Source organism: Pseudophryne corroboree, chromosome 9, assembly GCF_028390025.1.
Source record: "Pseudophryne corroboree isolate aPseCor3 chromosome 9, aPseCor3.hap2, whole genome shotgun sequence".
NCBI lineage: Eukaryota > Metazoa > Chordata > Amphibia > Anura > Myobatrachidae > Pseudophryne > Pseudophryne corroboree.
The window spans coordinates 342,324,798-342,352,334 of record NC_086452.1 but is presented as its reverse complement, the minus strand read 5'-3'; the positions used below and the strand labels follow the sequence as shown (position 1 = coordinate 342,352,334).

The window sequence follows — 27,537 nt, the reverse complement described above, 5'->3', positions numbered from 1 at the left end:
TTGACTAATTGATCTGCAAGGTTTCGCCCTCTGGTATAACTAGGGAGTAATCGACTTTTATTCAAGGCTGGTAGTTCAGTATCCGTAGATACTACTGGCCAATATGTTTTAGCTTTTTTAGTAGTATAATTAGTATTTACTGTATATTTATTGACCCAAGGGATAACCTTAGTGTCCTTAATTAATCTGTTCGATGAGTTTATCGATTTCCCCTTTAGGGCTTCGTCCCTGGATATGTTAAGCACTTTCTGTTTTAATTTATTAAGCTCTTTTCTGGGGTAGCCTCTTTCTATGAATTTCTCCACCATCAAATCCATAGTGGCTACTGTCTCTACCGGGTCTGAGGTAATTCTCCGCACTCTTAAAAATTGTGAGTACGGTAATCCCTTTCTCAATGGGAGCGGGTGAAAGCTATCATGGGCCAGCAATGAATTCCTATCTGTTGGCTTAACAAACAATGAAGTTCTTAAAATACCTTCCTGATGTGTAATTAGCACATCCAAGAAATGGATAGAACTTGTGCTGTGTTCAAAAGTGAATTTTACACAGCTGTCTGACCCATTATGTGATTCAAAAAAAGACTCTAAATTCTCCGTTGAGCCCTCCCAAAACAGAAGCAAGTCATCTATGTATCTCTTATAATAAAAGACTTGCTCACTCACTTGTGCATTATCATAGATAATGCGTCGTTCAATATTGTACATAAATGAATTTGCGTACGACGGGGCTACAGGAGACCCCATCGCACACCCCTTTAATTGACGGTAATATTTACCATTAAATGTAAAATAATTTCTAGTCAGAATCAACAACAATAATTGTAAAAATAATTCTATTGGGGGACCTTTATACAATTCATTATCTGTTATTAATGACTTGACTGACTCTATACCCGCATCGTGCGGGATGCAAGTATAAAGGCTGGTTACATCAGCACTACACATAATTAGGGTCTCAGGTAAAGGGCCTAATTGCTGTAGTTGTAGCAATAAAGTTGTCGTATCCTTTAAGTGTGAGGGTATAGCCTGTATGCATGGGTTAAGATAAGTATCTAAATAAGCGGAAATTGGATGGAACAGAGATTCCCTAGCTGACACAATGGGACGACCTGGTGGATGTTGAAGTGACTTGTGAATTTTTGGGACCGTATAGAATAATGGTACCCGGGGAAATTCTACCTTTAGGGCTGTAAAAATTTCTGATGTAATGTCACCGTTCGTGACTGCCTGCTGTAAAATCTCATCCAATTCCCGCTTATATACCAAGGTAGGATCCCTAGGGAGCAATTCATATGTGTTATCATCCAACAGTTGTTTGTTACATTCCGAAACATAATCACTTAAATCTTGGACCACTACGGATCCCCCCTTATCAGCCTTCCGTATTACAAGATCAGTCCTCTGTGCTAAATTTTTAAGGGCTTCTATCTCCTCCCTGGACATGTTAGAGTGATAGTGTGGCTCTTGGGGCCCCGAGGGTGCTGATTGGTCCCATAGTCGGGTGAATGTTCGGATGGAAGAGTTATAAGATACAGGGTCGAATTTCGACCTTGGGGCAAGTTTCTTAAGCTGTGCTGGAACAGATTCCTGCGTTGTCGAGCTTGACTCTCCTAGTCCAAAATGTTCTTTCAAACGTAATGTCCTATTCAGCCGTGCCACATCAATTTTCCACTGTAAGGGATCGGGTTCACAGGTGGGTATAAATGTTAAGCCCTTTGAAAGAACTTTTATCTCTATATCTGTGAGAGGGGCTGATGATAAATTGTAAACTATATCCGTCCTCGCCTTGGAGGTCTTGTGCCCTTGTTGTCTTTCATTCTGCCCCGCCCTCCGCGTCCTCTTCCTGGGCTGGGGTTTATGTCTGCTCTGGTCTGTACCCCTAAAGGGAAATGACCACTGGTGGAAGGTGCTGCTGAATTATAATTGTCAGAGTCACTATTAGATGTACCTGAGGCTGTATTTTCCCAATACCTTTTGCGTGTTCTAGGACGTCTGTTAGGGTATGATCGCTCATTGAAATTAGATGAGCTGCCTAGCCATGGGTACACTCTCCTTTGTTGATAGTCCTGTTGGACTTTAAGTAGAATTTCCCCGGGTACCATTATTCTATACGGTCCCAAAAATTCACAAGTCACTTCAACATCCACCAGGTCGTCCCATTGTGTCAGCTAGGGAATCTCTGTTCCATCCAATTTCCGCTTATTTAGATACTTATCTTAACCCATGCATACAGGCTATACCCTCACACTTAAAGGATACGACAACTTTATTGCTACAACTACAGCAATTAGGCCCTTTACCTGAGACCCTAATTATGTGTAGTGCTGATGTAACCAGCCTTTATACTTGCATCCCGCACGATGCGGGTATAGAGTCAGTCAAGTCATTAATAACAGATAATGAATTGTATAAAGGTCCCCCAATAGAATTATTTTTACAATTATTGTTGTTGATTCTGACTAGAAATTATTTTACATTTAATGGTAAATATTACCGTCAATTAAAGGGGTGTGCGATGGGGTCTCCTGTAGCCCCGTCGTACGCAAATTCATTTTTGTACAATATTGAACGACGAATTATCTATGATAATGCACAAGTGAGTGAGCAAGTCTTTTATTATAAGAGATACATAGATGACTTGCTTCTGTTTTGGGAGGGCTCAACGGAGAATTTAGAGTCTTTTTTTGAATCACATAATGGGTCAGACAGCTGTGTAAAATTCACTTTTGAACACAGCACAAGTTCTATCCATTTCTTGGATGTGCTAATTACACATCAGGAAGGTATTTTAAGAACTTCATTGTTTGTTAAGCCAACAGATAGGAATTCATTGCTGGCCCATGATAGCTTTCACCCGCTCCCATTGAGAAAGGGATTACCGTACTCACAATTTTTAAGAGTGCGGAGAATTACCTCAGACCCGGTAGAGACAGTAGCCACTATGGATTTGATGGTGGAGAAATTCATAGAAAGAGGCTACCCCAGAAAAGAGCTTAATAAATTAAAACAGAAAGTGCTTAACATATCCAGGGACGAAGCCCTAAAGGGGAAATCGATAAACTCATCGAACAGATTAATTAAGGACACTAAGGTTATCCCTTGGGTCAATAAATATACAGTAAATACTAATTATACTACTAAAAAAGCTAAAACATATTGGCCAATAGTATCTACGGATACTGAACTACCAGCCTTGAATAAAAGTCGATTACTCCCTAGTTATACCAGAGGGCGAAACCTTGCAGATCAATTAGTCAAATTAGATGTGTTCCCACTAACTAAGACTCAACAGATGCATTTTCTGAGACCTAAATTAGGCTGTTACCGCTGCCTTGGGTGTTCAGCGTGTAACATACTGATGACGGGCCCCATGTTTCATCATCCCTCTACGGGTAAGAAATTTAATATTTATCATCGCCTCACATGTACAACCACACACGTTGTATATATGCTTAAATGCCCGTGTGGTTTGGCATATATCGGTAAAACGCAGAGGCAATTTCGGGACCCAATGGCTGGGCACAGAAGTGCAATCAAACAAGCCCTAGAGAAGGGTGCCAGCGATCAGCCAGTAGCGCGGCACTGGCTGACAGCCAGACATAGCCCTACTAGCATCAGGGCAATGCTGATAGATCATGTCCCCATTTCACATAGAGGAGGTAATAGGGGAAAGCTTTTATTACAATTAGAAACCAAATGGATATTTAAATTAAAGACAATAGCCCCAGGTGGATTGAATGAGAACCTTGGATTGCAATGCATGTTTTGATGATAGATAAATACCATACGTATTTGGTTATAATTAATTCATTTAAATCTGTATGTGACATGTCTTTTTTTCTTTAGTTATGTCTGGTGTTGGTTGTTTTTCACAATTTGTTTTGATTAATTATAACCTGAGGATTGATTATATCCTTCAGTGAACACTTATTTCTATTTTCTGTTATAGCACGCTACTATGGCAACCGACGTCAAGACGTCAGCTCGCCTGTCCGGCGCCGTCTGCATACGTCATCTTGGAGTTCCCACTATGTCAGTAGCGGTGAGCGGGCGGTCAGCGGTGTAGGACAGGTGAGTATGATTAATCAATTTTAGATAGGATTGTCTTGCCTATATATATGTAATGTTGGTATTGTCTGTTTGTGATGTGCTGTCCCTGACGACGGGGTGTATCCCCGAAACGACGTTGGAAAATAAACTTGCTACTTTTATAAAGGATTGAACAAGTCTGTCTGAGTGCCGCCGTAACTGTTTGATGAATATTGGGGGTTGTGCCGTCAACCCACGGAAGGCACCGCAGCAAGAATTATCCTTAATCCCGTATTGGAGTGCCGGGTAACCATTGTTTTCTATACAGACCAAGCTGCATGAGGATAAATGGTCCCAGCAGGAATTGGTCATACCAAGGCACCGTTGGATATCTTTATTAAATTTTGGGACATTTCATCTTAAATTGAGGTCAGTTTCACATTGGTGTTTTCACAGCCTGGAACGGTGTTCCAGGTATACGACATGTCACAAGCACGGATGAACGTTGAAAAAAATCTGGACGAAGCACTGGAGCTCCTTCATATGGATGCTCGTGAAAGATTTAGCTACTCTGACGCAGAGGCACAATCCATCCTGGTGACCACTACATGGGAGAATGACCCAGCATCAAACACAGCGGAAGATCTGCACAGACAACTACTACGCTTAAAGCAACGAGAATGTGATTATACCTATCACGGCATCAGCCTCTCTGAATACTATCGGAACAATCAGATTCCAAGAGGTTTCCGGATCAAAAATACACCCACAATAGGCAGATACAGTGTCCCTTTCTGTCGGCGGTGGGTGGCGATACTAAACAAGTGCTCCATGGACCTACTACTGTTGGTGGTAGAGGAGTCCACCAAGGAGCTGAATTCGACCAAGGAGTTAATTAAGGAGTTTGAGACGCAGCATCGAGAAACCCTGTCCAAAGATACTACCACCAACTGGACTGATAAATTAAATGCTCAGATGGACCAATATAGGAAGGATTTGATCAAATTTAAAAAAGAAAAACTACTTAAAGTCCAACAGGACTATCAACAAAGGAGAGTGTACCCATGGCTAGGCAGCTCATCTAATTTCAATGAGCGATCATACCCTAACAGACGTCCTAGAACACGCAAAAGGTATTGGGAAAATACAGCCTCAGGTACATCTTATAGTGACTCTGACAATTATAATTCAGCAGCACCTTCCACCAGTGGTCATTTCCCTTTAGGGGTACAGACCAGAGCAGACATAAACCCCAGCCCAGGAAGAGGACGCGGAGGGCGGGGCAGAATGAAAGACAACAAGGGCACAAGACCTCCAAGGCGAGGACGGATATAGTTTACAATTTATCATCAGCCCCTCTCACAGATATAGAGATAAAAGTTCTTTCAAAGGGCTTAACATTTATACCCACCTGTGAACCCGATCCCTTACAGTGGAAAATTGATGTGGCACGGCTGAATAGGACATTACGTTTGAAAGAACATTTTGGACTAGGAGAGTCAAGCTCGACAACGCAGGAATCTGTTCCAGCACAGCTTAAGAAACTTGCCCCAAGGTCGAAATTCGACCCTGTATCTTATAACTCTTCCATCCGAACATTCACCCGACTATTGGACCAATCAGCACCCTCGGGGCCCCAAGAGCCACACTATCACTCTAACATGTCCAGGGAGGAGATAGAAGCCCTTAAAAATTTAGCACAGAGGACTGATCTTGTAATACGGAAGGCTGATAAGGGGGGATCCGTAGTGGTCCAAGATTTAAGTGATTATGTTTCGGAATGTAACAAACAACTGTTGGATGATAACACATATGAATTGCTCCCTAGGGATCCTACCTTGGTATATAAGCGGGAATTGGATGAGATTTTACAGCAGGCAGTCACGAACGGTGACATTACATCAGAAATTTTTACAGCCCTAAAGGTAGAATTTCCCCGGGTACCATTATTCTATACGGTCCCAAAAATTCACAAGTCACTTCAACATCCACCAGGTCGTCCCATTGTGTCAGCTAGGGAATCTCTGTTCCATCCAATTTCCGCTTATTTAGATACTTATCTTAACCCATGCATACAGGCTATACCCTCACACTTAAAGGATACGACAACTTTATTGCTACAACTACAGCAATTAGGCCCTTTACCTGAGACCCTAATTATGTGTAGTGCTGATGTAACCAGCCTTTATACTTGCATCCCGCACGATGCGGGTATAGAGTCAGTCAAGTCATTAATAACAGATAATGAATTGTATAAAGGTCCCCCAATAGAATTATTTTTACAATTATTGTTGTTGATTCTGACTAGAAATTATTTTACAGTTAATGGTAAATATTACCGTCAATTAAAGGGGTGTGCGATGGGGTCTCCTGTAGCCCCGTCGTACGCAAATTCATTTATGTACAATATTGAACGACGCATTATCTATGATAATGCACAAGTGAGTGAGCAAGTCTTTTATTATAAGAGATACATAGATGACTTGCTTCTGTTTTGGGAGGGCTCAACGGAGAATTTAGAGTCTTTTTTTGAATCACATAATGGGTCAGACAGCTGTGTAAAATTCACTTTTGAACACAGCACAAGTTCTATCCATTTCTTGGATGTGCTAATTACACATCAGGAAGGTATTTTAAGAACTTCATTGTTTGTTAAGCCAACAGATAGGAATTCATTGCTGGCCCATGATAGCTTTCACCCGCTCCCATTGAGAAAGGGATTACCGTACTCACAATTTTTAAGAGTGCGGAGAATTACCTCAGACCCGGTAGAGACAGTAGCCACTATGGATTTGATGGTGGAGAAATTCATAGAAAGAGGCTACCCCAGAAAAGAGCTTAATAAATTAAAACAGAAAGTGCTTAACATATCCAGGGACGAAGCCCTAAAGGGGAAATCGATAAACTCATCGAACAGATTAATTAAGGACACTAAGGTTATCCCTTGGGTCAATAAATATACAGTAAATACTAATTATACTACTAAAAAAGCTAAAACATATTGGCCAATAGTATCTACGGATACTGAACTACCAGCCTTGAATAAAAGTCGATTACTCCCTAGTTATACCAGAGGGCGAAACCTTGCGGATCAATTAGTCAAATTAGATGTGTTCCCACTAACTAAGACTCAACAGATGCATTTTCTGAGACCTAAATTAGGCTGTTACCGCTGCCTTGGGTGTTCAGCGTGTAACATACTGATGACGGGCCCCATGTTTCATCATCCCTCTACGGGTAAGAAATTTAATATTTATCATCGCCTCACATGTACAACCACACACGTTGTATATATGCTTAAATGCCCGTGTGGTTTGGCATATATCGGTAAAACGCAGAGGCAATTTCGGGACCGAATGGCTGGGCACAGAAGTGCAATCAAACAAGCCCTAGAGAAGGGTGCCAGCGATCAGCCAGTAGCGCGGCACTGGCTGACAGCCAGACATAGCCCTACTAGCATCAGGGCAATGCTGATAGATCATGTCCCCATTTCACATAGAGGAGGTAATAGGGGAAAGCTTTTATTACAATTAGAAACCAAATGGATATTTAAATTAAAGACAATAGCCCCAGGTGGATTGAATGAGAACCTTGGATTGCAATGCATGTTTTGATGATAGATAAATACCATACGTATTTGGTTATAATTAATTCATTTAAATCTGTATGTGACATGTCTTTTTTTCTTTAGTTATGTCTGGTGTTGGTTGTTTTTCACAATTTGTTTTGATTAATTATAACCTGAGGATTGATTATATCCTTCAGTGAACACTTATTTCTATTTTCTGTTATAGCACGCTACTATGGCAACCGACGTCAAGACGTCAGCTCGCCTGTCCGGCGCCGTCTGCATACGTCATCTTGGAGTTCCCACTATGTCAGTAGCGGTGAGCGGGCGGTCAGCGGTGTAGGACAGGTGAGTATGATTAATCAATTTTAGATAGGATTGTCTTGCCTATATATATGTAATGTTGGTATTGTCTGTTTGTGATGTGCTGTCCCTGACGACGGGGTGTATCCCCGAAACGACGTTGGAAAATAAACTTGCTACTTTTATAAAGGATTGAACAAGTCTGTCTGAGTGCCGCCGTAACTGTTTGATGAATATTGGGGGTTGTGCCGTCAACCCACGGAAGGCACCGCAGCAAGAATTATCCTTAATCCCGTATTGGAGTGCCGGGTAACCATTGTTTTCTATACAGACCAAGCTGCATGAGGATAAATGGTCCCAGCAGGAATTGGTCATACCAAGGCACCGTTGGATATCTTTATTAAATTTTGGGACATTTCATCTTAAATTGAGGTCAGTTTCACATTGGTGTTTTCACAGCCTGGAACGGTGTTCCAGGTATACGACATGTCACAAGCACGGATGAACGTTGAAAAAAATCTGGACGAAGCACTGGAGCTCCTTCATATGGATGCTCGTGAAAGATTTAGCTACTCTGACGCAGAGGCACAATCCATCCTGGTGACCACTACATGGGAGAATGACCCAGCATCAAACACAGCGGAAGATCTGCACAGACAACTACTACGCTTAAAGCAACGAGAATGTGATTATACCTATCACGGCATCAGCCTCTCTGAATACTATCGGAACAATCAGATTCCAAGAGGTTTCCGGATCAAAAATACACCCACAATAGGCAGATACAGTGTCCCTTTCTGTCGGCGGTGGGTGGCGATACTAAACAAGTGCTCCATGGACCTACTACTGTTGGTGGTAGAGGAGTCCACCAAGGAGCTGAATTCGACCAAGGAGTTAATTAAGGAGTTTGAGACGCAGCATCGAGAAACCCTGTCCAAAGATACTACCACCAACTGGACTGATAAATTAAATGCTCAGATGGACCAATATAGGAAGGATTTGATCAAATTTAAAAAAGAAAAACTACTTAAAGTCCAACAGGACTATCAACAAAGGAGAGTGTACCCATGGCTAGGCAGCTCATCTAATTTCAATGAGCGATCATACCCTAACAGACGTCCTAGAACACGCAAAAGGTATTGGGAAAATACAGCCTCAGGTACATCTTATAGTGACTCTGACAATTATAATTCAGCAGCACCTTCCACCAGTGGTCATTTCCCTTTAGGGGTACAGACCAGAGCAGACATAAACCCCAGCCCAGGAAGAGGACGCGGAGGGCGGGGCAGAATGAAAGACAACAAGGGCACAAGACCTCCAAGGCGAGGACGGATATAGTTTACAATTTATCATCAGCCCCTCTCACAGATATAGAGATAAAAGTTCTTTCAAAGGGCTTAACATTTATACCCACCTGTGAACCCGATCCCTTACAGTGGAAAATTGATGTGGCACGGCTGAATAGGACATTACGTTTGAAAGAACATTTTGGACTAGGAGAGTCAAGCTCGACAACGCAGGAATCTGTTCCAGCACAGCTTAAGAAACTTGCCCCAAGGTCGAAATTCGACCCTGTATCTTATAACTCTTCCATCCGAACATTCACCCGACTATTGGACCAATCAGCACCCTCGGGGCCCCAAGAGCCACACTATCACTCTAACATGTCCAGGGAGGAGATAGAAGCCCTTAAAAATTTAGCACAGAGGACTGATCTTGTAATACGGAAGGCTGATAAGGGGGGATCCGTAGTGGTCCAAGATTTAAGTGATTATGTTTCGGAATGTAACAAACAACTGTTGGATGATAACACATATGAATTGCTCCCTAGGGATCCTACCTTGGTATATAAGCGGGAATTGGATGAGATTTTACAGCAGGCAGTCACGAACGGTGACATTACATCAGAAATTTTTACAGCCCTAAAGGTAGAATTTCCCCGGGTACCATTATTCTATACGGTCCCAAAAATTCACAAGTCACTTCAACATCCACCAGGTCGTCCCATTGTGTCAGCTAGGGAATCTCTGTTCCATCCAATTTCCGCTTATTTAGATACTTATCTTAACCCATGCATACAGGCTATACCCTCACACTTAAAGGATACGACAACTTTATTGCTACAACTACAGCAATTAGGCCCTTTACCTGAGACCCTAATTATGTGTAGTGCTGATGTAACCAGCCTTTATACTTGCATCCCGCACGATGCGGGTATAGAGTCAGTCAAGTCATTAATAACAGATAATGAATTGTATAAAGGTCCCCCAATAGAATTATTTTTACAATTATTGTTGTTGATTCTGACTAGAAATTATTTTACAGTTAATGGTAAATATTACCGTCAATTAAAGGGGTGTGCGATGGGGTCTCCTGTAGCCCCGTCGTACGCAAATTCATTTATGTACAATATTGAACGACGCATTATCTATGATAATGCACAAGTGAGTGAGCAAGTCTTTTATTATAAGAGATACATAGATGACTTGCTTCTGTTTTGGGAGGGCTCAACGGAGAATTTAGAGTCTTTTTTTGAATCACATAATGGGTCAGACAGCTGTGTAAAATTCACTTTTGAACACAGCACAAGTTCTATCCATTTCTTGGATGTGCTAATTACACATCAGGAAGGTATTTTAAGAACTTCATTGTTTGTTAAGCCAACAGATAGGAATTCATTGCTGGCCCATGATAGCTTTCACCCGCTCCCATTGAGAAAGGGATTACCGTACTCACAATTTTTAAGAGTGCGGAGAATTACCTCAGACCCGGTAGAGACAGTAGCCACTATGGATTTGATGGTGGAGAAATTCATAGAAAGAGGCTACCCCAGAAAAGAGCTTAATAAATTAAAACAGAAAGTGCTTAACATATCCAGGGACGAAGCCCTAAAGGGGAAATCGATAAACTCATCGAACAGATTAATTAAGGACACTAAGGTTATCCCTTGGGTCAATAAATATACAGTAAATACTAATTATACTACTAAAAAAGCTAAAACATATTGGCCAATAGTATCTACGGATACTGAACTACCAGCCTTGAATAAAAGTCGATTACTCCCTAGTTATACCAGAGGGCGAAACCTTGCAGATCAATTAGTCAAATTAGATGTGTTCCCACTAACTAAGACTCAACAGATGCATTTTCTGAGACCTAAATTAGGCTGTTACCGCTGCCTTGGGTGTTCAGCGTGTAACATACTGATGACGGGCCCCATGTTTCATCATCCCTCTACGGGTAAGAAATTTAATATTTATCATCGCCTCACATGTACAACCACACACGTTGTATATATGCTTAAATGCCCGTGTGGTTTGGCATATATCGGTAAAACGCAGAGGCAATTTCGGGACCGAATGGCTGGGCACAGAAGTGCAATCAAACAAGCCCTAGAGAAGGGTGCCAGCGATCAGCCAGTAGCGCGGCACTGGCTGACAGCCAGACATAGCCCTACTAGCATCAGGGCAATGCTGATAGATCATGTCCCCATTTCACATAGAGGAGGTAATAGGGGAAAGCTTTTATTACAATTAGAAACCAAATGGATATTTAAATTAAAGACAATAGCCCCAGGTGGATTGAATGAGAACCTTGGATTGCAATGCATGTTTTGATGATAGATAAATACCATACGTATTTGGTTATAATTAATTCATTTAAATCTGTATGTGACATGTCTTTTTTTCTTTAGTTATGTCTGGTGTTGGTTGTTTTTCACAATTTGTTTTGATTAATTATAACCTGAGGATTGATTATATCCTTCAGTGAACACTTATTTCTATTTTCTGTTATAGCACGCTACTATGGCAACCGACGTCAAGACGTCAGCTCGCCTGTCCGGCGCCGTCTGCATACGTCATCTTGGAGTTCCCACTATGTCAGTAGCGGTGAGCGGGCGGTCAGCGGTGTAGGACAGGTGAGTATGATTAATCAATTTTAGATAGGATTGTCTTGCCTATATATATGTAATGTTGGTATTGTCTGTTTGTGATGTGCTGTCCCTGACGACAGGGTGTATCCCCGAAACGACGTTGGAAAATAAACTTGCTACTTTTATAAAGGATTGAACAAGTCTGTCTGAGTGCCGCCGTAACTGTTTGATGAATATTTATATTTTTATATACATATATTTTTTAAATTATATATATATATATATATATATATATATGGATATAGATAGATATATACATTGTTTTTTGGGAGATATATCAAGAAATTACACAAATTACATAACAAAAAGTATGTTAAATTAAAGGATGGCTAACTAGTGATAATATTTCAAACAAGCCTATCTTTTTTTTTTTTTGTTGTTGCTGTGCCTGCTGCGAATATTCGCTGATGCGACCTAAAGGGAGCACATGAAAGAATATTTCTAACATGATATCGTACACAGATTAATAAAGGTAATCAATAAAGATGACACCATAACATTTGGGCCAATGAAATGCGACCACACACTATAAATATATGCCCATGTAAGGAAAACGCCATAGACACCATGCGAGCATCCGCCTTCACACATCGGGAGCTGCGAGTGCTAACCGCGGTAATGGACCACCGCGTAGGCCGCGCGGGACCATACGTCCCAAATCGGGTAAAGCGTGCGGCCTACGCGTTGGTCCGCCGCATCCTGCGGGCGAGAGTCCGCACAAGGCGGCCCATCGTCCAACTCGAGCGGCGGTGGTCCGACCTCCGCCGCCGACAGCCTGAGTTGCTGGCGCGGCTGCGCCAGCAAATCCCACGCAGTAAGTAAAACGCATTCAAATGTGTTTTTACATGAGTGATTAAGTGAGATTATTAGCATACCATATTAATAAAGTTTTAATAAATTAATAAATAAATAAAACACATTCAAATGTGTGTTTACATGAGTGATTAATTGAGATTGTTAGCATACCATATTAATAAATTATTACACAAGACATACCTAACTTAGCCAGTTTACAGAGTGTGTGTGCTTAGGGCTTGCAGGACAGACTGGGGACCAGAGTGGTTAGGGGATAATGTGTAGTGGTGTGGTGAGTCAGCACACAGGCTGTAGGCTGGAGACATAACTCACTTTGTATTTTTAATCATAAATGAACATAACAATGTTATTTTTGAATGCACATGGAAATTACCTTTTTTATTTATTTAATGTGTTTATAGGGCAAGCACAACGGCACAGAAGATCCTCAACAGCGAGGCAACAGGATGCCTCACCTCCATCCTCCTCCCCACCCCAAACTCCCTCACCCGCTCAACACCCCGAAGCCAAAATTCCATCATCCCTTTCCTCTTCAGCATCCTCCCCCTCTCAACCCCCCTCCCCCTCTCTTTCCCAACCTCCCTCTCAACCCCCCTCCCCCTCTCTTTCCCAACCTCCCTCTCAACCCCCCTCCCCCTCTCTTTCCCAACCTCCCTCTCAACCCCCCTCCCCCTATCTTTCCCAACTTCCCTCTCAACCCCCCTCCCCCTCTCTTTCCCAACCTCCCTCTCAACCCCCCTCCCCCTCTTTCCCAACCTCCCTCTCAACCCCCCTCCCCCTCTCAATCTGACCCACCCTCTCTAACCACCTCACCCATCCATCCTCCTTCCCCCATCCAAGCTCCTTCCCCAATCCATCCTCCTTCCCCCACATCTGAATGGGCCGCAGAGGCATCCGAGGAGGTGGAGGGTGCAGGCCATCCGGCAGAAGATAGTAAGTTATTTTTATGTTAAAAATGTATTTGTAACCTAGTTTAAATTTAATTACAACTACATGCAGTGTTGTACTGGGGCCAATCTTGGCCCACAGAGAAATGCTTTTCTTTTTAATCATGTTATGGATTCCGCATTTACATTTGACACTGCATAGTTTAAGATTGTTTAGGAAAACCACTATAGGTAGACAGTCATTAGTTTGAGAGCTTTGGAAGGTCAGCAGGCTCTGTAGGTCGACATGTGCTAGGTCGACAGGTCACAAGCTTAACAGGTTTTTTGTGGTTGCATTACAAAATGTGATTCAATTTTTTACTTAACGAGCCACGTGGACTCCTATTGAAACGGAAATCGGTTACGAGCTAAGCGGTAGTGTAGCGAGTCACCTTGTCCTAAGCCTGGCGAACAAAGCAAGCCATGCGAGGTGGCACAGCGCTATAATTGGGGGTCCCTGTCACTCTAAAAATTAAAGGACAACAACATACCAAAATACCCTCATGTCTAACTTTTAATCTGTTGACCTAGCACATAAAAACCCTGTAGACCTTCCAACCCTGTCGAACTACTCACTGTCGACCTATAGTGGTCATCCTAAAAATTGAATACCTACAGACTGTTGATGTAATGATCCACACCCTTGAGTGGGTGTGGAACCATAGATCGACAGTGTCTAGGTCGACAATGTTTAGGTACACCAAAATGCAACATTCAAGAGCACAGTCTGGAAGGTGATCCTTAGGGTGTTTTTGCAGGAAATTAGGGCCACTGGTGCTTTCACCTGTACCCGTGTGACAGTCAACGTCTGGGTACATGTGTTCTAAAAGTGTGAGTCTAAAAATGTGTAGTTTGAACACATTACAACAAGACCTGTCTCCACTTATGTAGTAAGGCAGCCTTTCATGGAGTGTGGGCATGCTAGTATATGTAGTTCATCTGAAGATGTAGAGATGCAGTGTGCGGAGGCTGAGCCAACACCAGAAATGTAAAGTCCGGTACAATCCAGATATGAAGGAGTTACACATCCCAGCATGGTCTGCTACACTTTAAATATGGTTTTGGTTGGTAATCATTGCAGGCCATGATTGTATGTGTTGCCCTGCTACTGTAAATAAAATAAAAAAACATGATGTAGTTACTATGTCATTAAAGTGTGCTTTGTGCCTTGCTACTATAATGTGTAATGTGAGTAAGTAATTTATTTATTTTTGGACATTCATTTCAGATGATGTAGTTGGAGATCCCGCTGCAATCGGTGCCATACTGGGCAGAATGTCCAACCTGTTCCGAGCCCTCCTCAACGAGGTGGAAACTCTGCAAATTTTTTTTTAAAGTTGTTGTTTATTTAAAAAAAAAACAAAGAAAAAACTATTTTGATGTTATAAAAAAAAAACATTATTAAAAATTTTGTTTGTTCACATTTGAGTGTGTGTTTTATTTTAATGCAAGAAAGGTACAGTGGGTTTGAGTCAGGTAATTGGGAATCTTAAACATTTATTTGAAATTACTTAAGAATCGGGGGGGGGGGGGAAAGAAGTATGACAGTTAGGAGATGAATATTTTTAAAAAAACAATAAACACATTTATACACACACTACACCTCAACACAAAAAAACAGAAACTTTACATTAGGACAGGCCTGGTTAATGCACAGTTTAGACATCTGTAACAATTTGGTTTAAATTAAAAAACCAGATAATGGACAATTATGCCTACAAAGTGTTCTGCAGGAATTCTTTGAAGACTTAATTGTTCAATACTATTAGAAATCATTACACTAATTGGTTTCTTAATTGAGGAAGGGTTGAAGAGTTACAACACATAGGGGGGAAAAAAACATTGCTGTGCGATTTATAGCAAAAGAACATAGCATGTGCATTATTGCGAAGGTTGTGCACATGTACGATGAGTTGTGGTTTTTATGATGCATTTTGTAGCAATGCGATCAGATCGCATTACTGCGATGCTAATATACGCCTACTTTGTGTATTAGTGCGTATGGGTTTGCCAAACTGCGTAGTGGGTGTATGTTCGCAATTGTGCGATGTGTTTGCAGTTGTGCATATGCCATTTGCGAACGTAAAAAATTGCGAACAACTCGGAATGACCCCCATTGGGCGCCCACTTCAGTGCATTGACTTTCCTGCAGGTTTTCTCTTATATGGTTACCTCTTCAGCTGTTGCTGTTTTGTTACCAGCCGTTGCTGGTCGTTTTATGTTATAGGTGTGCTGGTGTGTGAATCTCACCACTGGTTGTTATGTTCCTTCTCTCAAGTATGTCCATTCTCCTTCGGGGACTATTTTACCTATAACTGCCTGTGGGAGGGGGCATAGAGGGGAGGAGCTAATTCCCCAATATCCCTTATGGACTACGAGAAAAGGATTTACCGGTAGGTAATTAAAATCCTATTATCAGTTTGGTTATATGTGAGACAAGCAGGTGCACTTCAAAGCAGTTCATTTAATCACAACAATATTTATTTACTGGTTAATTAATAAAAGCATATAATAAAAGTCATTTTTCTTGATCTCTAATTCCACTAGGCGATGCTGAAGATATCAGGTACAATATAATCTTTGTGATTTCCATCAATCAATCCTTCTGCATTGGAATGAACAAACCAGCATGGAACCTTACTGCCATTCCTGGGGTCTTTTCTGTAGTCATTTTGTACACCCCTAAAATTACATTAGTAACAATTAATGTTTGTCACAATACTTCACAGCAAATGCTTTGCATACAGCATGGGAGATAAATGATATAAAAATATCTTCAGCGTTTGCAGTATTACCTATTGCAGTGTAATTTACAGTCTATAAAATCACTCAATATTTAACGATTTTCCTTCTTATTGTAAATGGCTTTGGTAAAGGCGATGGCTCTGTAACAGGGCTGGTTTCCAGTGAGACAACACAGATACGCTTGTTGGCCAGGTAGAGCTGAATTTTACTGTGAGGAAAGGGGCCATATCTGCTGTTTGCTTAGTGAGGCCTGGATCGGTGCAATTGGGTTAACGGTAAAATGTTTGGAGCGCTGATAATGTGTGTAAAACAGAATAAAAAAACTTCAGGCTATGCTCAGGGCTTCATTTGGGGCTCGATGCATCATCGCTTGGAAAGTGATAAAATGGAGAGTGATAAAGTACCAGCCAATCAGCTCCTAACTGCCATGTCAGTCTGTGTTTGAAAAAATAAGAATTTACTCACCGGTAATTCTATTTCTCGTAGTCCGTAGTGGATGCTGGGAACTCCGTAAGGACCATGGGGAATAGCGGCTCCGCAGGAGTCTGGGCACAACTAAAAGAAAGCTTTTAGACTACCTGGTGTGCACTGGCTCCTCCCACTATGACCCTCCTCCAAGCCTCAGTTAGGATACTGTGCCCGGAAGAGCTGACACAATAAGGAAGGATTTTGAATCCCGGGTAAGACTCATACCAGCCACACCAATCACACCGTATAACTCGTGATACCATAACCAGTTAACAGTATGAAATTTAACTGAGCCTCTCAACAGATGGCTCATAACAATAACCCTTTTGTGAACAACAACTATGTACAAGTATTGCAGACAATCCGCACTTGGGACGGGCGCCCAGCATCCACTACGGACTACGAGAAATAGAATTACCGGTGAGTAAATTCTTATTTTCTCTGACGTCCTAGTGGATGCTGGGAACTCCGTAAGGACCATGGGGATTATACCAAAGCTCCCAAACGGGCGGGAGAGTGCGGATGACTCTGCAGCACCGAATGAGAGAACTCAAGGTCCTCCTCAGCCAGGGTATCAAATTTGTAGAATTTTGCAAACGTGTTTGCGCCTGACCAAGTAGCAGCTCGGCAAAGTTGTAAAGCCGAGACCCCTCGGGCAGCCGCCCAAGATGAGCCCACCTTCCTTGTAGAATGGGCTTTTACTGATTTAGGATGCGGCAGTCCAGCCGCAGAATGCGCCAGCTGAATTGTGCTACAAATCCAGCGAGCAATAGTCTGCTTAGAAGCAGGAGCACCCAGTTTGTTGGGGGCATACAGGATAAATAGCGAGTCAGTTTTCCTGACTCCAGCCGTCCTGGAAACATAAATTTTCAAGGCCCTGACTACGTCCAGTAACTTGGAATCCTCCAAGTCGCTAGTAGCCGCAGGCACTACAATAGGTTGGTTCAAGTGAAAAGCAGATACCACCTTAGGGAGAAACTGGGGACGAGTCCTCAATTCTGCCCTATCCATATGGAAAATCAGATAAGGACTTTTAAATGACAAAGCCGCCAATTCTGATACACGCCTGGCCGAAGCCAAGGCCAATAACATGACCACTTTCCACGTGAGATATTTTAGATCCACGGTCTTTAGTGGCTCAAACCAATGTGATTTTAGGAAATTCAACACCACGTTGAGATCCCAGGGTGCCACTGGAGGCACAAAGGGGGGCTGAATATGCAGCACTCCTTTTACAAATGTCTGAACTTCAGGTAGTGAAGCTAGTTCTTTTTGGAAAAAAATCGACAGAGCCGATATCTGTACCTTAATGGAGCCTAATTTTAGGCCCATAGTCACTCCTGCCTGTAGGAAGTGCAGAAATCGACCCAGCTGAAATTCCTCTGTTGGGGCCTTATTGGCCTCACACCAAGCAACATATTTCCGCCATATGCGGTGATAATGTTTAACCGTTACATCTTTCCTGGCTTTAATCAGCGTAGGAATGACATCCTCCGGAATGCCCTTTTCCTTTAGGATCCGGCGTTCAACCGCCATGCCGTCAAACGCAGCCGCGGTAAGTCTTGGAACAGACAGGGCCCCTGCTGCAGCAGGTCCTGTCTGAGCGGCAGAGGCCATGGGTCCTCTGAGATCATCTCTTGAAGTTCCGGGTACCAAGCTCTTCTTGGCCAATCCGGAACCACGAGTATTGTCCTTACTCCTCGTTTTCTTATTATTCTCAGTACCTTTGGTATGAGAGGCAGAGGAGGGAACACATAAACTGACTGGTACACCCACGGTGTCACTAGAGCGTCCACCGCTATCGCCTGAGGGTCCCTTGACCTGGCGCAATATCTCTCCAGTTTTTTGTTTAGGCGGGACGCCATCATGTCCACCTGTGGCCGTTCCCAACGATTTACAATCAGTGTGAAGACTTCTGGATGAAGTCCCCACTCTCCCGGGTGGAGGTCGTGCCTGCTGAGGAAGTCTGCTTCCCAGTTGTCCACTCCCGGAATGAACACTGCTGACAGTGCTAGCACGTGATTTTCCGCCCATCGGAGAATCCTTGCGGCTTCTGCCATTGCCGTCCTGCTTCTTGTGCCGCCCTGTCGGTTTACATGGGCGACCGCCGTGTCTGACTGGATCAGTACCGGCTGGTTTTGAAGCAGGGGTTTTGCCTGACTTAGGGCATTGTAAATGGCCCTTAGTTCTAGAATATTTATGTGCAAGGAAGTCTCCTGACTCGACCATAGTCCTTGGAAGTTTCTTCCCTGTGTGACTGCCCCCCAGCCTCGAAGGCTGGCATCCATGGTCACCAGGACCCAGTCCTGTATGCCGAATCTGCGGCCCTCTAGGAGATGAGCACTCTGCAGCCACCACAGCAGAGACACCCTGGTTCTTGGAGACAGGGTTATTAGCCGATGCATCTGAAGATGCGATCCGGACCATTGGTCCAACAGGTCCCACTGAAAGATTCTGGCATGGAACCTGCCGAAAGGAATTGCTTCGTAAGAAGCCACCATCTTTCCCAGGACTCACGTGCAGTGATGCACCGACACCTGTTTTGGTTTCAGGAGGTCTCTGACTAGAGATGACAGCTCCTTGGCTTTCTCCTCCGGGAGAAACACTTTTTTCTGGACTGTGTCCAAAATCATTCCCAGGAACAGTAGACGTGTCGTCGGAACCAGCTGTGACTTTGGAATATTCAGAATCCAACCGTGCTGGTGTAGCACCTCCTGAGATAGTGCTACTCCTACCAACAACTGCTCCCTGGATCTCGCCTTTATTAGGAGATCGTCCAAGTACGGGATAATTAAAACTCCCTTTTTTCGAAGGAGTATCATCATTTCCGCCATTACCTTGGTAAACACCCTCGGTGCCGTGGACAGTCCAAACGGCAGCGTCTGGAATTGGTAATGGCAATTTTGTACCGCAAATCTGAGGTACTCCTGGTGAGGATGATAAATGGGGACATGCAGGTAAGCATCCTTGATGTCCGGGGATACCATGTAATCCCCCTCGTCCAGGCTTGCAATAACCGCCCTGAGCGATTCCATCTTGAACTTGAACTTTTTTATGTATGTGTTCAAGGATTTCAAATTTAAAATGGGTCTCACCGAACCGTCCGGTTTCGGTACCACAAACAGTGTGGAATAGTAACCCCGTCCTTGTTGAAGTAGGGGCACCTTGACTATCACCTGCTGGGAATACAGCTTGTGAATTGCCTCTAGCACAGCCTCCCTGCCTGAGGGAGTCGTTGGCAAGGCAGATTTGAGGAAACGGCGGGGGGGGGAGACGCCTCAAATTCCAGTTTGTACCCCTGAGATACTACTTGCAAGATCCAGGGATCCACCTGTGAGCGAGCCCACTGATCGCTGAAATTTTTGAGGCGGCCCCCCACCGTACCTGGCTCCGCCTGTGGAGCCCCACCATCATGCGGTGGACTTGGAAGAAGCGGGGGAGGACTTTTGCTCCTGGGAACCTGCTGTTTGTTGCAGCCTTTTTCCCCTACCTCTGCCTCTGGACAGAAAGGACCCGCCTTTTCCTCGCCTGTTTCTCTGGGTCCGAAAGGACTGTACTTGATAAAACGGCGCTTTTTTTTGGCTGTGAGGGAACCTGGGGTAAAAATGCTGATTTCTCAGCTGTCGCTGTGGAAACTAGGTCTGAGAGACCATCCCCGAATAACTCCTCACCCTTATAAGGCAAAACTTCCATGTGCCTTTTGGAATCTGCATCCCCTGTCCACTGCCGAGTCCATAAGCCTCTCCTAGCAGAAATGGACAATGCACTTATTTTAGATGCCAGCCGGCAGATCTCCCTCTGTGCATCTCTCATGTATAAGACTGAGTCTTTTATATGCTCTATGGTTAGGAGAATAGTGTCCCTGTCTAGGGTGTCAATATTTTCTGACAGGGAATCTGACCATGCAGCGGCAGCACTGCACATCCATGCTGACGCAATAGCTGGTCTAAGTATAATGCCTGAGTGTGTATATACAGACTTCAGGATCGCCTCCTGTTTCTATCCGCAGGCTCCTTTAGGGCGGCCGTATCCGGAGACGGAAGTGCCACCTTTTTAGACAAACGTGTGAGCGCTTTATCCACCCTAGGAGGTGTTTCCCAACGTGCCCTATCCTCTGGCGGGAAAGGGAACACCATTAGTAATTTTTTAGGGATTACCAATCTTTTATCGGGGAAAGCCCACGCTTCTTCACACACTTCATTTAATTCTTCAGATGGGGGAAAAACTACGGGTAGTTTTTTCTCCCCAAACATAATACCCTTTTTAGTGGTACCTGGGTTTATATCCGAAATGTGTAATACCTCCTTCATTGCCTCAATCATGCAACGAATGGCCCTAGTGGACATTAGATTTGACTCATCGTCGTCGACACTGGTATCAGTATCCGTGTCGACATCTGCGTCTGCCATCTGAGGTAGCGGGCGTTTTAGAGCCCCTGATGGCCTTTGAGACACCTGGGCAGGCACGAGCTGAGAAGCCGGCTGTCCCGCATTTAGCATGTCGTCAAATTTTTTGTGTAAGAAGTCGACACTTGCACGTAATTCCTTCCATAAAACCATCCACTCAGGTGTCTGCCCCGCAGGGGGTGACATCACTTCTATGGGCATCTGCTCCGCCTCCACATAATTTTCCTCATCAAACATGTCGACACAGCCGTACCGACACACCGCACACACACCGGGAATGCTCTAATAGAGGACAGGACCCCACAGAAGCCCTTTGGGGAGACAGAGAGAGAGTATGCCAGCACACACCAGAGCGCTATAAAATGCAGGGACTAACTGAATTATGTCCCCTATAGCTGCTATAATATTTACTGCGCCTAAATTTAGTGCCCCCCCTCTCTTTTTTACCCTTTTCTGTAGTGTAGACTGCAGGGGAGAGCCAGGGAGCTTCCTTCCAGCGGAACTGTGAGGGAGAAATGGCGCCAGTGTGCTGAGAGAGATAGCTCCGCCCCTTTTTCGCTGACTTTTCTCCCGCTTTTTTAAGGATTCTGGTAGGGGTAATTATCACATATATAGCCTCTGGGGCTATATATTGTGATTGTTTTGCCAGCCAAGGTGTTTTTATTGCTGCTCAGGGCGCCCCCCCCCAGCGCCCTGCACCCTCAGTGACCGGAGTGTGAAGTGTGTATGAGGAGCAATGGCGCACAGCTGCAGTGCTGTGCGCTACCTTGGTGAAGACTGAAGTCTTCTGCCGCCGATTTTCCGGACTTCTTCTTGCTTCTGGCTCTGTAAGGGGGACGGCGGCGCGGCTCCGGGACCGAACACCAAGGCCAGTTCCATGCGGTCGATCCCTCTGGAGCTAATGGTGTCCAGTAGCCTAAGAAGCCCAAGCTAGCTGCAAGCAGGTAGGTTCGCTTCTTCTCCCCTTAGTCCCTCGTTGCAGTGAGCCTGTTGCCAGAAGGTCTCACTGTAAAATAAAAAACCTAAAATATACTTTCTTTCTAAGAGCTCAGGAGAGCCCCTAGTGTGCATCCAGCTCGGCCGGGCACAAAAATCTAACTGAGGCTTGGAGGAGGGTCATAGTGGGAGGAGCCAGTGCACACCAGGTAGTCTAAAAGCTTTCTTTTAGTTGTGCCCAGACTCCTGCGGAGCCGCTATTCCCCATGGTCCTTACGGAGTTCCCAGCATCCACTAGGACGTCAGAGAAATGCAGTTAGGAGCTGATTGACTTGTACTTTTTCACTCTCCATTTTATCACTTCCCAAGCGATGATGCATCTAGGTTGGTCTTCATCCAGCTCTAAGTGGTAGCATTGGCACACTGTCTAGGCTAGCTTAGACATACTGTATGTGCAGTATGTGTAGCGCCCTGCGCTGCCTCATTGATCATGTTAGATTGACGTATAGGGCTTATGGCCGTTTTCTGTAAAATGTTTTATGTTAACTTATTAAATTAAACCTGAAAACTATTTTAATGTAAAAGATAATTCCATCTTTAAAGGCTAACCTGGAAAATATTTTTTTCCATAAACGGCTCAGAAATTGTAAGGTTTTTTTTTTTTTTATTGAATTAGGTCAAGAACATATATTTATAACTAAAGCTGGGTTCTTACCTATACAATTATCTGCCTGTTTGTTTCGGTGTGTATGCAGTGCTGATGTAACCTAATAAATAGCTTATAATGCTCCTGCAATGACCAGGATCAGATGGTCAAATTTTATGTACTGTTTAATATTTAAAGGTTCGACCATCTGAACTCATAGAAGCTCGTACACACTGTGTTGTGTCCGTACATTGTGTACGGTTCTCGCAGAAACCTGAAAGGGGGATGCACAGCACTGATGATCGAGAGAGGTTACCCCGATCACATGCAGATTGTATATGTGTATAGCCACCTTTATCCAAAACAATGTTATAGAAAAAAAAAAATTTTTTCCGGAAAATATAGTTTATTCAAACATTGGAACATCGCCACACTCTTGACCTTGATTTCCACAGCGGTACACACTTGGGGGGGGGGGTTAAGTTACATTTCCCATGCTGCTGCTCCTCTGTGCAGCCAACAGGTGGTTGTCCTGCTGTGCTGATGGATCAGCAGTGATCAGCAGCATGGCAGACACTGGGGGATAGTGCAGGGATGCAGAGGGGCCGTGAGGTCCCTCTTTGATTGGTGGCTGACAGAAAATTATCTTCTGGCAGCTGCCCACTCTGCATTTCTGACTGGTCACGTTGTTTGCAACCAATTCAGATAACACACAGCCTGGTGTAGTTGCAAATGATGCAACCACACCAGGCAAGTGGTTAAAGGATGGCAGTAATTAAGTAAATATTGCCTAAGAGTTGTGTCGGTTTTCCTTTTCTTAGTGTAATTCCAAAAATATCTTTTGTAGGAGTTCTATAAATGCAATACTTTTCTGGCACTTTAGATTTACTGTGGCAGATTTGCCTCAGATGTAAAATGGTAATTCACCTTTTTCACCAAAATTGTTCCAATTCACCTTTGTATACTATGGGGTATATGCAATTGCGGTCGAATTCCGGCTGGAATTCGACCGTTTTTAAATTCTACACAATTCGACAGTCAGACACCCTCCCGCCGGGACCCGAATTCGACATATTCAATAAAAAACGGATTCGACAGTCCCGCTGTCGAAAAACGGACCAATTGACGATAGTGTGTGTCCTGGATTCGACTTCATGGACGTCACAAAAGTGAGTAAAAAATAGTGGAAAAAAATGCGTGGGGTCCCCACTCCTAAGCATAACCAGCCTCGGGCTCTTTGAGCCGGTCCTGGTTATAAAAATACGGGGGAGGGGGGAAATGACAGGGGATCCCCCGTATTTTCACAACCAGCACCGGGCTCTGCCTCCGGTCCTGGTGCCAAAAATACGGGGGACAAAAAACGTAGGGGTCCCCCGTATTTTTAACACCAGCACCGGGCTCCACTAGTCAGAGAGATAATGCCACAGCGGGGGACACTTTTATATCGGTCCCTGCGGCCGTGGCATTAAATCCCCAACTAGTCACCCCTGGCCGGGGTACCCTGGAGGAGTGGGGACCCCTTAAATCAAGGGGTCCCTCCCTCCAGCCACCCAAGGGCCAGGGGTGAAGCCCGAGGTTGTCCCCCCCCCATCCAAGGGCTAATAGCCATGTGACAAAAATAAAGAATATTGTTTTTTGTAGCAGAACTACAAGTCCCAGCAAGCCTCCCCCACAAGCTGGTACTTGGAGAACCACAAGTACCAGCATGTAGGGGGAAACGGGCCCGCTGGTACCTGTAGTTCTACTGCAAAAAAATACCCAAATAAAAACAGTACACGCACACCGTGAAAGTAAAACTTTATTACATACATGCACGCCAACACACACATACTTACCTATGTTCACACGCCGACTCTGTCCACTTCTCCAAGTAGAATCCACGGGGTACCTGAAAATAAAATTATACTCACCATAATCCAGTGTAGATCTGTCCTCTTCTGCTTGTAATCCACGTACTTTGCAAAAAAACAAACCGAAAAACCCGATCCACGCACTGAAAGGGGTCCCATGTTTACACATGGGAACCCTTTCCCCGACTGCTGAAACCCCCCATGACTCCTGTCACAGAGGGTCCCTTGAGCTAATCAGGGAGCGCCACGTCGTGGCACTCTCCTGATTGGCTGTGCGCGTCTGAGCTGTCAGACGGCGCATAGCACTGCCGCTCCATTATCTTCAATGGTGGGAACTTTGCGGTCAGCGGTGAGGTTACTCGCGGTCAGCCGATGACCGCAGGTAACCTCACCGCTGACCGCAAAGTTCCCACCATTGAAGATAATGAAGCGGCATAGTGCTATGCGCCGTCTGACAGCTATAACGTGTGGTGACCTACTGTGGTAGTCACATGTGCCCCCCATAAGGTGTTGTCATTCTGGGGTCCTCATAAGTGCCTTCTATAATAAGGTGTTAAGCTGGGGTGCTCATAGTTGTCTCCTATAATGTGTGGTGAGCTGCTGTGGTGGTCATACGTGCCCCCTATAATGTGTGGAGACATAGCAATGGTGCTGTTGCCGCTCTGGTGGCCGGGGGATCCCAGCAGCGGGAGGTAGGCAAATACCAGCCCCAGTACTTTCTGCCCCTAACCCCTTGCCCCTAACCCCTTCCTTCACTCTAGAACTGTCCCAACTACTATCTAACCTTACCCCCTCCTTACCCCCAGCACCAGAGGCGTAACTAAGGCAGGGTGAGTGGGGCACGTGCCCTGGGCACCTTGGCAGGCCCAGCAGAGGGGGGCGCCGCCGGCAGCCAGGGCATCATGCCCACCTGCCCCCGTCCCGCTGCAATATGAGAGGAGGACAGCGCAGCGTCTCTCCTGCCCCTCAACGTGCTCACTGCCGCGGCAGGCCCAGCAGAGGGGGGCGCCGCCGGCGGCCAGGGCATCATGCCCACCCGCCCCCATCCCGCTGCAATATGGAGGACAGCGCAGCGTCTCTCCTGCCCCTCAACGTGCTCACTGCCGCGCTGCCAGTGGCGCTGCGTGTCTGTCCGGTCTCCGGCGGCGTTAGCCAATCAGAGCTTGCGGACCGGCTCCTGATTGGCTGCCGGTCCGCGAGCTCTGATTGGCTAATGAACCGGCGCCACATTTAAGATAGCCGCCGCCGGAGACCTGGAGCGCTGAGGGGCAGGAGAGGCGCTGTGCTCTCCTCCCTTCACATAGCAGAGGGCAGCGGGATCCTGACTGAAGTAAGCGGTGGGGGGAGGGTCTTGTATCTGGCACTGTGGGGCATGTATCTGGCACTGTGGGGCATTGTAACTGGCACTGTGGGGAATTATAACTGGCACTGTGGGGCATGTATCTAGCACTGTGGGGCATTGTATCTGACACTGTGGGGCATTGTATCTGGCACTGTGGGGCACTGTATCTGTCACTGTGAATCTGACACTGTGGGGCACTGTGTATCTGGCACTGTGGGGCAATTGTGTATCTGGCACTGTGTAAAAAGGGGACTCTGCATGCGTACTGTGCAAAAATTTAATGAAGGTGTGCTGAAAGACGACACAAGGGGTAGGTGATAGTGTGCTGAGAGGCGACACAGGGGGTAGGTGATAGTCATGTTGGCACGCCCCATTTCCAGTGGCCACACCCCTTCTGGTGCGTGACCACACCCATTTTTTAATCTTGCCCTGGGTTCCGAAAACCCTAGTTACGCCTCTGTTCACCAGGCTTAATAAATCTGCCCCTCAGTTATATACAAGGGAAGAGCTATCAGAATATGAATAAAGTTGTAGGCAGGCGACCGCCAATAGTTGCTGCAGTGGCCGCTTCGACATCTATCTCTGAATCAAGCCCAAAGAGAGAGAAACGTGTGTAAGGAATCATGCATACAGGAGCACTGCCAGGGCAGGAGGCTGCTGTCTGGTAAAGCTGAGGATAGGAGTAGTGTGAGAGATAACCATGAGTTCTGAGACGCCACTGGCCAGTGTCCTCAACAATGCTAAGAGTTATAAACTGGTACTCCAAATATGAGTAAGCTGGTACAAATATACATGGATAGAGAAGCAAGAGCTAGAACGATAGCTCTAGTATGTAAGAATGTCAGCTCTTGTGTCAAGTTACTGTACTGTCTAAAGCAAGAGAGCTGTGCTGACATGTGGTTGATGTACATCTTATCACATTTATTTGAATGAAAAGAGATGGTCCCTCACCTATTTATTTAAATATTAATGAGAAGACTTTTAACATACCTCCCAACATTCTTACCTATTGAAGCAGGACACGAAAAAGGAGTGTGGCCTCGGAAAAGGGGGCGTGGCTTTGTGGTGATGCCACGATTGTAAGCCACGCATCCCTTCTCCGTCACTCAGGGGGCATGCCCAGCGCTCTGTGAGCTGCTGGCATGCCCCCTCTCCCTCTGGAACTCGTGAATAAACGCTGTGCGCATGCGCACAGCATCTATTCACCACTGGAGCCTCCCAACTGCCCTCCCCCCCACCGCAGGACTGTCCCATGAAAATCGGGACAATAGGGAGGTATGATTTTAATGTGACTAAACCTATAACACATGCACAGTACAACTGTTTCCAGGTTAAACCACAGAAGCCTGAGGTGACGACAGGCAGATTTATAGCCCAGTGGTGCACCCAAGAGTGCTCTAAATGTCACAGCAGGCAAACAAGTGTTGCAGCAAGAATCTGCATATCCCTCTTATACTATAATGTTACTAATTAAGACACATATTTGTATAGCCAACATGTTACATTTAAATTGTATTAATAGAGATTATATATTACCATACAGTGAAATATATATGAGCAAATCATTCA

At 44.8% G+C, this 27,537-nt stretch overlaps 1 protein-coding gene across 1 annotated transcript in view; it reads right to left on the bottom strand.

Moving 5' to 3' along the window:
• Positions 1-15,052: 15,052 nt before the first annotated feature.
• The window catches only part of ITIH3 (inter-alpha-trypsin inhibitor heavy chain 3), a 401,722-nt gene continuing 389,237 nt past the window's right edge, over positions 15,053-27,537 (bottom strand). Inside the window, exon 21 of the mRNA XM_063940620.1 lies at positions 15,053-16,257. Within this exon, the coding sequence (XP_063796690.1) occupies positions 16,119-16,257 (139 nt within the window). The 3' untranslated portion in view covers positions 15,053-16,118. The remainder of the gene's footprint in view (positions 16,258-27,537) is intronic.